We start from the raw sequence: 11,099 nt of genomic DNA, 5'->3' as shown, positions 1-11,099 counted from the left end.
CCATTTAAATAGTATCAAATTTTACATGTCTTTTTCACCCAAGAATTACTGATTTTGGTCTTTTTAACCAATTTTGTGTAAAATATTAGTATATCATAAGAAAGCATTTTTGCATGCTTTTCTTCCGATGTCTAGCCACATGGACGTTTCCACAGGCACACTCGTCTCCATTCTTCTTTCCTCCTTCCCCCCTTGTCTATCTCTCGCCCGCCTACAAGCTACTGTGGATTCAGACACATTCCTCTTCCCCCTTGCTATCTTCTTTTGAGTTGTATTGTTCTTTAACATTTCAATTTCTATTCTTTCTTGATCTTCTGTATGCCTTTCAAGATCTCTCTTACTTATACTCCACCTAACAAAGATGATCAGAATTCTTCGCAGATCTTAATTTTAAAACATTCTATATTACTTCCTATTAACAAAGAAAATAAGCGGATATCGCATTCTTGTCAGTGAGAGAGAGTCAGTTTTGTTTAATGTAGAGTGGCTTCGACACTACCTTCATTCTTTACATCTATCATCACTAAGTTATGTATACAACAAGTACTGCAAACAAAAGAGTACTAGCTAGTGGCGCTGCTGCTGATGTTGAGAAAACTAAGTATCTGCATGCCATCATATATCTAATCCAGTAGCGCCCTTAAATAGTAGTTAAGAAGATAGGGCTGAAAAGAAAAACAACAATTAGCAAATGAAGAACTTTAAGAGAAAAATATACTATATTGAATTATAGATTGATTAATGGGTATGGATGGAAATGGAATATTGAGTAATCGATCGATATCACTATTCTTGTCTGGGACGAGAGAGCCAGAGAGAACTAAGAGCTCGAAGGCGATGAAAATATTCAGCAATGGCTAAGAAACATCTTGCAGACTGCCGAGCCGTCAACAATTGGTACAGCCGATGTAACGTCTGGTGCCTCAGATTATCAGCCTGCAAATTCAAGTTAAGTTCAAATCAATAAATCCTTTATCCCCAAGCACCTAAAGAGTCGAGAAATATATTGTGCACAAAGCTTAATTTAGTCATGATGACCCCTAACTTACTGTTAGTTTGGCTACAGGTAGGAGATCATGTGCACAACTCTAAGGTCATTAATTTCCGAAGACAGTAAAAGTAAAATGTGAGCTCAATGCATTCGATACGTGCATATAATTCAAATACTCAATCTGCTGGTAAGCACCAAATTAATCTGATAAACAAATAACATTCCTAATGCTTACGAAATCCATGCATGCATATGTATATTGATCAACTAAATGACTGATCATCATTTTTTGATGTGAATGAGCGAATGAATAGTGTGTGCAATCTCGTTTTCTTTGGTTTTATCAACTGTACCACAGTGGACTGGTTCGGTTGAAACTTGAATCATGAAAAGGGTCGTCAGGGGTTCAGGGGTGATAAAATGTAGAACTAGGGATGAGAAGTGGGCCATACTGAGTTTCTGAAATATTCCACTGCAAAATCAAGAGTGGGCTCAATGAAAATTTCCAATGTATAATGCTAATGAGACACCAATGCCCTTTCCTATCGAATCAAACATGTGGCTTATATGGTAGGGTTTTGTATTTTGTTCGAACCTGTATTTGCAGCATGCAATACCCACTGTTTCATAAGCACTAAACTCCAATTTTTCTTTCCAAAAATTAAAAAAAGTCATTTGAAGATTTATAAGAAAAATGAGTATATGAACACTTTTTTGTTGTTGTAACTAAATAAGTAGTTGTTCAAAAACGTTTCTCTGATGGCTAGTTGAAACAAGTGTCTATTATTTTGAAAACGATCAAAGAAAACTAAAGGGAGTATATATTTGTCAAAAACAATTGATAGATATAAAATTTAGAAGAAAACTATATATGTTTAGGCTTAACAACTCCATGTGATCAATTAGAGGTTGGCCACCTTCTACATTGTCGGGGTTTGTTCATCAACCACATTATACTATTATATTACCAATAGCGTTTGAGAATTGCATTTTATAGCATTTCTTAATTGAATAGATAGAAAATAGTGGAGGTGTACGCAGTGGCCTTTACGGTCACCAGGGTATATAGTCCAGCAATGCCAACCGTGGTTCTCGAGCAAGGAGTAAAATCAATATACAAGGAGGCATCGATCATGGAATAGATTAAAAAACTTAGGTTTATGTTCTTCAAATTAACAGACGTACCTGTCTAACAAAACCTTCAAGAGTGGAGATCTTGTTCATGGCAACAGCCATCTGACCCATGTAGTTACCCATGTTGGATGGATAACTAAGTGCATCAGAAGCAATGGTGTCTGAGAGTGATTGGTGTAGCGCATCAAGCCCTTGACTTAAAGCTTCCTCAGCTTCTTGTGTTGACTGTTGGATCCCACATATACCCAAGATCTGTTGTTCTGACAGTGGTTCGATTTGATTCAAAAGCATCTAAACATAACATACAATGTTCAACACCGTATTAATACCATATATAGCTAGCTTCAACCAAATAACTGTAACAGTTCTCTCATACATTGATCCATTATGCATGCAAAATGTTAACTTCTTTACGTAATTAAATTAGCAAATAATTTTTAAGATACTATAAAAAAATAAAATAATGCATATAGTTTTATTTATAAATTTCATAAAATATATATTTTTGAGTAATAGTATTGGTTAAGTTTAGAAGCTTAACTAAATTTTAACCAGCTTTTTAAATAGTAAATTATCTTCATTTTTGTAATCAATTTTTTATTATCTCTACTTCCACGTCTTTCTGTTATTTTTGTCCGTGGAGAATAACTGGAATGGAGGGAAGACGAGCAGTAGAATTTCTTGCATTACATGTGTGAGAGAGAACTGTACGTGCAAGCAAGCTATTTCCTCTCGCGGTCTAATCTGAGCTCTCAATATGAATCTTTCACCTACTTTTTAGTAAGAGTTGTTTTCTTATTTATTTTGTTTTATCGATCGAAAGCATCGTATAAAAAAAGACAAAGCTTGGGAGATGGGTGAGAATAACACTATAATTCATCCCTTTAATGGCAACCCCATATTAACCAGCTTTCTTTTCTCTTCCTTTCATATCGTTTCATACCTAATTAGGTTCCTTCTCTCATTCGTCATTCTTCTTTGATTTTTTTGTCCACTGATGAATCTCTCTCTCTAATCCGTAGACTATCATAAAGCAATATTGTTACTATTACCAAATCTTCACATTCATAGTAATGCCCCGACAACATCTCAACTCCATGCAGTTCACGTCTCCTTTTCCTTGTTTAGTTCTATTTCAATGAAATCATCATATGTATGTTCGTATCCCATGCATATCCAGCTCTTATATATCATGATACATACCTAGCTAGCTACTACATCACTTTCACTATTTCATCAGCATCGTCTCTTCAACCCCATGCCTCTACTAATAATTCATAAGATAATATAGGTTTGTGCATGTGTAACTAATTCCGTATTGCAGGCGTTAGGTGATGAACGGAGAAGTACTTTCTATTATCGAATTATTATAGGGATTTTAAATTTATTAAATATCCCGTGTGCTTCAAATATTTGACACTAACAACAGTAACAACTATAATGAACTCATTGATCAGATTATTTATCTGCAGAGTTTCAACCGAGCAAAAACCAAAAAATTATGTGCATAGTTTCATATTGTCCATTTAAAAAGTTACTTCGAAAATAAGTTTTGGAAATATCGATAAATTCGATATATAATGTACTTGCTGGTTAAGGTGTCTGGAGATCATTTTACTGATAAAAAAAAAGGTGTCTGGAGATCACCAATCCAACCTTGCCATAAACATGAGGACCAGTATCTCCAGCTAAAGCGTGTAAGAGTAGGGTGTCTTTCTTCCGGGGGAAATGTGGCATTTGATTCGCTTGAACAGAAAATGTTTGCGTTATTTACCCAAGATGTCATGGAACAATCCGCCACATGCCCATATTTAAATGACATTGATATTTACACACGTCTCTAGTTCTGCGTATATCTCTTTAAGAAAGCGGGTTTTGTATGACGGGTAATAGAGTGATCTAACTCGAGCTGATTTCTTACATTTATGTCTTTAATTTTGTTTGATTTAGTATGAAAAAGTTTCAATATTGAAATCATGCAGAACTGCGGTTTGTTTAATTATTTCATCGGTGAATTTTTAACTTAGTTATTAATTAGTTTGGTTAGGATTCGTACCTTAATAAGATCTGATGGTTTGAATCCTCCCATCCAAATGAAACAACGCTCAGCTGGAGTTTTCCACATACCAGAAAAAAGATGAAAAACATCGGTTTTAACGATCATATTCTTCAAGCTGATCAATTCATCATAGTGAGCTAAGCAATTTTCAACAAATAGTCGTAATTCGTTCTCAGGTAAGTGTTCCTGAACTGCTGCTTGAAGTTCACACATGATTCTGTGATGTTCCTCAAGCCACCTGGCGTATTCCATGTCGAAAACTGCTGCTTCTGATCAATTAATTAATTATATATATATATATATATATATATATTAGGCGTGTTAGCTAGTGTTACATTACAAAAAATTAATTGGCACTGCACGATACGTGTTTATATATGTAACCAGTGGATTTAGGGTTTAGAGATAGACTCGCCTGAGCTGATATTACTGATACCCACAGGAAGACCTTGATCTCCTAGAAGATGAGCTCCTCCCCCTAAGAACACGCCCTAATTAACCAACCATAAGTCCATGTTAAATATAGTTAATGGCAGCATATTATATTAAAGTATCATTTTGAGCAGAGTAAGTTGCTGTAGGAAACCTATCCACCGTGTAATACTCACTTGAGCTCTTGCCCTTTGAAGTTCTTGTTCGAGTTGTGTTAATTTAATCCTACTTGATTCTAACTGTTGAACATAAGCCTGAAATCAAGCACAACAAGAGAAGCCGATGCATAAGCTTCCCTAATTAATTAATTGCTACTGTATATTACTGTTTGAAATAAAGTAATTGGCAAGTTCATGAAAAAAGCCGAATCATTTTGATATATTATTTGGAGTTGTTGACTAACCTTCTTTCTTAATCTGCTTTTTCTAGCTGCTTCTCTATTCTGAGCTAACCTCCTTAACGTCTGGCGCCCAACATAATAGAATCATCAAGATATTTAGCTAACTAGATTGTTGAAGCGGAAAAACGTTGCCCTAGAAACAATGAAAACCTTACTTTAGGGTCTGGTGTTTTTGGTCCCTCATGTTCTGAATTACTTGATGTAGCAACCTTTCGAATTCCTTCTCGCTGCAAAAATAAAACAAAAAATATAGAATAATCAACAAACAAAATTAATGTTATAATAAGCCTTGAGAAGAAGGAAAAAGATAGAATTTGGCGATCAAGAAAAAAAAGGCGAAGACCTTAATAACTTTAGATGCTTCACTATTTCCTGAAGCTATATCGTTATTGTTTCTGCTACTCGTGTTATTCAACTCCATGGATGGTACTTCCGATGGTCTTTTGGCACCACCAACACCACTGCTTTTTGATGAAATTAAATTACTTGTTCCAATTGGCTGGTCATAAAAGAAAACCATGCATTTCAATATTACTCAAGTAGAGAGAATAAACAGAGATAGAGAAAGAGAGAGTGTGAGAGAGACAGATGCATACTCTTTTAGGAGAAGGTTCAACATGCATTGGTTGAGAAGGAAAAATGTTCAAAGTTGGAGGTCTGATCCCAGTTGTTGAGTTCTGATCTGCAAATAGTATACAGTTTCTTATCACTAAGTCATTTGTGTAAATCATCAAAAACAACAACATGAAAAAGTAAATGTAGACTAACCCATGTTTAGATAGAGAGAGAAAGAGAAAGAATACAAGCTGATGAGATTGAGGAGTATGGAGGTGGTGGCAAATTAAGAACACAGTTGGCTTTATAAATGAAAATTCTTCATCATCATGCATTTGAAACCCTCTTCCTCTGTGCCACCCCAAAACAGAAAAGGAGCGGAAGGAACCAAACCCCAAATTTAAAATCCACGAGAATATTTGAGAATAAGAAAGTTGAAGAAACTGATACTCTCTTGGGTACACATGCACTTTTTCAGTACACAACAGCTAGAGAGAGAGGTATGGATCATGTATGAGCAAGAAATTCATGATGACTAGTTCTGTTACATGTCACGGTCTGGACTCTAAAAAGAAAAGAAGATAACCCTTATTCAAATAAAGAATATCTCCTTTCTTCTGAATTTTTTTCTTGTTTTCAAAGTTGTATTTCATTTCTGTGTTGCAAAAGAAAATCATATCCGGTTCATAAAATTGTACGTACGAACATCAGAGATTATGATCCTCTCCTGCCCACGCTTTTCTCATGATTCCTAACCTCCTAAAGAGAAACCCTTTGAATGAAATTCAAACCAAGAATCTCTTAGTTAAAAAAAGTACTCATAAACAAGTTTAAATTAATTAATTATGATCAAGAGCCCTACGATCAACTAGCTAGAAAGAAATAGTACAGACCCATCATATATATATATATATATATATATATATATATATGTAAGCAAAATCAAGTGGATCATGAGAGAGAGAAACTCACGTCTTTGTTCTTGAGCTGATGATGGTTGATGCTGATTCTGATGATCATGACCGTCAAGATACATAAACAGAGCTTGATCTAACTCACCCAAATCATAAGCTCCTGTAGTACTAGCAGTAGTATGATTATTACCACCAGTATCTTTAACGCTACTTCTGTTGACAAAGCAAACAAATACAAAAAGACTAAATAAGGATCATTACAAAATCAGCTTTCTATATTTTTGAAATAAAGTGATAATATGGAAATTCAAAGTATGGGATTTTCATTTCTTTTTTCACTATTACATAAAATTTGCAGGAGGTGATGATTGTGTTGTAGATTGCATCATCATCCCGTACGAAATCTGTTGCAGCTGTTGTTGTTGATGTTGCTCTTCTACTTGTAATTGTTGTTGGAGAAACTGAACTTCCTGGTTGTTATTGTTTCCCTTATTATTAGTAGTATCCATGGAATAGTCTCAAAATACAGTCTTTCCCTCTGATCAAGGACGGTTCTTGTAAAGAAAAACCATTAAAATTAATGGAGATCATAGAATCATCAGGTCATCATCATGGTCACGGTGATAAATTAACCAAAGTCGGTTTTATTGAATTTTATAAATACAATTAACAGATGTAAGAGGTAATGATATGGATATAGAGAGAAGAAGTTTACATATACACAGAGAACTGTGAAATGAATCAGATAGAAACTCGAATTAAATGCAAAAACATGAGGACAAACTCCGTTTTGCTAGTGTTTCTTTTCTCTTTCTCTACTTGAGAAAACCCAAGATAAAGCGGTTTAGGACTCGATGAATAATGGCAAGAAAGAAAGAACTACTCCTCCTACTACAGCACAAGGACTGACTTCTGACTCTCTCTCTATCCCCGAGTCTAAGTTTCTACAAAAGTGAACAGTTACACGAAGACAAATACCGCCAAGATTTCATATAAATTAGATAAATAATAATAAAATACTCCCTAGATGCACAAGAAGGCGAATAAGATATCAACGGTGATCACAGCTAAACCCGTGTACACTCTTGCGACCAGAATTGGAACACTTTTTACCAGGATATATGTAGTCTAATGAAGCTACTAGTTTCGCAAAGAATAACGGAACCGCTTAATAGCTTCCTTGTTTAAGCTTCCATTTACTTTCTCAAAAAGATAAATTAAAACACCTCCTCATTGCTGAAGTTTTTATATTCATTTTCTCATGGCCAGATTACCCTTATCAGCACTCTTTCTTGACTAGCCGGCTGGTCGGTGACTATATATATATATACATATGCATTCCCGTTGATATCTCAATTCATTGTTTTCTAATTTGTGCTAGGTATTACAGTATTGTGTATTTTTATATTAATGGGTGGGTTTGCGTTATAAGAAGAAATGGAAGAATATCCATATTATGGGTGCATTTGACTTGAGTACGAAGATGTCAACCAATAATACCTGTTCATTTGAGAACTTTGCTAAATCCTTTTTTTAATACACTATATGTATATTCATTCCATTGACTTTTATCAGATGGTTTATTCCATTTGAACCGGAACAGGCTTGTTTCTTCAATCGATTCCACTTGTCATGTTTATATTTAATACTCAATTACATGTATAACTAGGTCAAGAAACAAATTACAATTTGCAATGTTATCTAACCATCAGTGTCATTTGATTAAAACTTAATTTTCAGTGGAAAAATCTTCATACATCCTTTTAACAGGAAAAACTTATACCCATCAAAATTTCATAAATAGTACGAAGAATAACTACACACCAAAGATGCGGTAATTTTTCGCAGAGCGGAATGCATTGGAATATTTTTTACTCCTGCAACACGAGAGTATATTTGAACTAGCACAATCATGGACGTCCAATCTACTGAGATATAATGACATTTAACTGTGAGATAACCCTAATTCTTCACTGAATATTCGACCTATCCATGCTAATGAATATTTCGTTCCCTACTTTTTTAGAAATGTATTACCATTATAATCTTATTTGTTTTCACCAGAAAAATTCGATCTTTAGAAATTACCCCATCAAATAAAAGAAACTTCAGTAGAGACGAGAAGCTTGACGTAGTTGTTAAAGGTGATACTTTTTTTTTCTTTTGGTTAAACTGTATGTTGGTGTTAGTGGTTACCTCACAGTTACATGACGTCATATCCTAATAGATTGGACGCCCACGATTATGCAAGTTAAAATATGCTCTCGCGATGCGAAAGTAATTTTGTTTCTAGATTAACAGTTATATTAGCTAAGTAAGTACTTAAGCAATCCTAATAATATGTATATCCAGAGGGCTATGTGGCTAGATAATCTTTTTTTTTAATGTAAAAGGACAGCTTCATTCATAAGTGAGAATTACATAACCTCTTGCTAACTATCCTATCATCCCTTATAATTTTATCATATTCCTCTGGGATGTTATACCAAAAAATAAAAGTGGTTTTGTTAACTCTAGCTTTGGTAGCTACAATATGCTTTATTTCTGCCACAATCCCTAAGCTCATCCAATGTACAGAAGGTTGCATTGTTGAGAGAGTTAATTACATTCAGATAGTCTGCTTCGAAGGTTAAATTATCCAATTTCAGGTCTTTGTCCCACATGATGGCTTCTTTCATGGCCAAGCATTCTGTGTGCTCTGCATCTAGTCCTCCATGGACGCATCTTCCTATGATGCCCCAGCTTGTACCAGTAGAATCTCTGATAACCAGATCAATACCAATAGTTTTTGTAAACTGATCAGAAAAGACATCAATGTTCATTTTAAATTGATTATTTTCTAGAGGGTACCAAGTTTCCGTGTTATCTGTTGTGTTCTCATTATCCTGACTTTGAGGATCTAAGAGGCATTAATTACGTACCAAGCTCTGAATACTTTTAATAGTGTGCCATTTATTCATACTTTTATTTTGGAAGGCTTTCATGCATCTGTTTTTCTAGAGTTTCCAGGCCGTACACATTAAAGTGTGAATCTAAATGGTTCTAGCTTCTGAGTCTATACTCTGCATATGAGTAAACCAACTGATAACCCAAGAAACTACATCTGTGTGTTATGACTGAATGCTAAACACATTAACATTCATAGATAACCAAATAAATCTTGAGTAATCACAGTTAATTAGGAGATGCTGTAAGGTTTCCTCATGTGTATGATAGTGAGGACAATTTTTTATCTATATTCCTCTTATAATGACTTAGCTTTTCTTTGGTCGAAACAATCCTTTTTCAAGCATTTCCAAATGAAAAACTTAACTATACGAGAAGCCCTAGTTTTCCAGAGTTGTTTCCAAATAGCTTTTGCAATTTGTCGGTTTTGTTGATTCCAGAGTTCCTTCCAAACATGAGCATTGTAAGTCAAAGATTTATAAGCCGACTTAACTGAAAACTCTCCAGTTCTATTTGGTTCCCATGTCATTTTATCCTCTCCATATTGTACTATATGCATCTGAAGTATCAATTCAGCTATGTGGTTATGGAAAAGAGCTTGAACTATAGAGGCATTCCAATTTCTAGGATTTTGAAGCATGAGATTTGACACATAAATTATTTAGCTGGTTCTTTAAAGGTGTCGCTAGGAGTAGGTGGAGTAGCAAAGCCTCTAATCCATTTGTCATACCAAACAAGGATTTTACTGCCACATTTAACATCTCATGCATGATTTTTTTTTAACATTTTCTAATCCTTGCTTTTTCATTTCCAAATCCAAGAGGAATTTTGATGTTTATCCTGCAAGTGAACAAATTCACAATAAGAGAGTATTTTTGTTTTACACTCTTCACCCTAAGATTTCTCTGATTTTGCACACAATCTCCAGCTAGCTTAGTAATTAGAGCATTGTTGTACTGTTCTAAATTCCTAAAAGCAAGACCCCCATCTTCTTTAGAAAAACACAGATAATCCCAAGCTACTAGATTAATACCATCCTTGTATTCGTGTCTCCACCAAAATCTTCTTTGAATAGTGTCAAATTGTCTCAATGTATTTTTTGGCAATCTAAAATTGCTCATATAATATACAAGAATGGAGTTCAAAACAGAAGAGTCTTGAATTGAGTTAAAAGAACTAGTCTTCGATTTTCCAAGAAAGATGGCACACCTAATTTATCTGATGAGCATGTTTTATCCCCAAAGTATTGATTATGTTTATTTCTCCTCATGAGACAAGTCTACCAATGAAGGCTGCTGATTTACCAAAATTAATCAGCAGACTAGACAAGTCCCCAAATTCCTTAAGGGTTGACAATGTTGTCATTAACATATCTCTGAGGGACATATGCAGCTTCAGTTGGTAAAATGATCTTTTACATTAAAGGGTTTCATTCTAGAGACTAATGGTCTTGAGATTATTTTATAAGAACATTTACAAAGACTAATTGGTTTATAATCATTCGGAGTGACAGGGTGTTGAGTTTTAGGAATCAAACATGTAATAGTTTGATTAAGATGTGTTGGCATTGTTTTAGTCTTGAAAAACTTCTGCACCATGACTGTAATATCATCACCAATTGTATTCCAAAAATCCAGCAGGAAAACCATCTGATCCCGATGCATTCCA

General features: G+C 34.6%; 1 protein-coding gene across 3 annotated transcripts; it reads right to left on the bottom strand.

The window, feature by feature from the left end:
• Nucleotides 1-692: 692 nt before the first annotated feature.
• On the bottom strand, nt 693-7,402 carry LOC113310956 (bZIP transcription factor TGA10-like). 3 transcript variants are annotated; one of them, XM_026559779.1, is made up of 11 exons: nt 6,831-7,402; nt 6,544-6,698; nt 5,613-5,698; nt 5,360-5,515; nt 5,172-5,243; nt 5,020-5,079; nt 4,793-4,870; nt 4,600-4,675; nt 4,182-4,453; nt 2,177-2,416; nt 693-936 (listed from the first exon to the last, which is right to left on the bottom strand). In XM_026559779.1, exons 1-11 carry the CDS (start codon nt 6,992-6,994, stop codon nt 787-789), a joined length of 1,509 nt encoding a protein of 502 aa, XP_026415564.1. In that variant the 5' UTR covers nt 6,995-7,402; the 3' UTR covers nt 693-786. The 3 variants fall into 3 exon arrangements, with proteins under 3 accessions (XP_026415564.1, XP_026415565.1, XP_026415566.1); XM_026559780.1 differs by having other exon boundaries at nt 6,544-6,695; XM_026559781.1 differs by lacking the exons at nt 6,544-6,698; nt 6,831-7,402 and adding an exon at nt 5,785-5,923.
• Nucleotides 7,403-11,099: the final 3,697 nt, after the last annotated feature.

Source organism: Papaver somniferum, chromosome 9 (genome assembly GCF_003573695.1).
Source record: "Papaver somniferum cultivar HN1 chromosome 9, ASM357369v1, whole genome shotgun sequence".
Taxonomy (NCBI): Eukaryota; Viridiplantae; Streptophyta; class Magnoliopsida; order Ranunculales; family Papaveraceae; genus Papaver; species Papaver somniferum.
The sequence above is the reverse complement of the archived record's forward strand: the minus strand, read 5'-3'. Positions and strand labels throughout refer to the sequence as shown.

Bases quoted from the DNA above. Each gene is read 5' to 3' on its own strand.
- LOC113310956 (XM_026559779.1), bottom strand. From the start codon at position 6,994: ATGGATACTACTAATAATAAGGGAAACAATAACAACCAGGAAGTTCAG. The intron at 4,676-4,792 runs GTGAGTATTACA...TTGGTTAATTAG, and splicing joins TTCAAAGGGCAAGAGCTCAA to GGCGTGTTCTTAGGGGGAGG. The intron at 2,417-4,181 runs GTACGAATCCTA...TGTTATGTTTAG, and splicing joins AACCATCAGATCTTATTAAG to ATGCTTTTGAATCAAATCGA.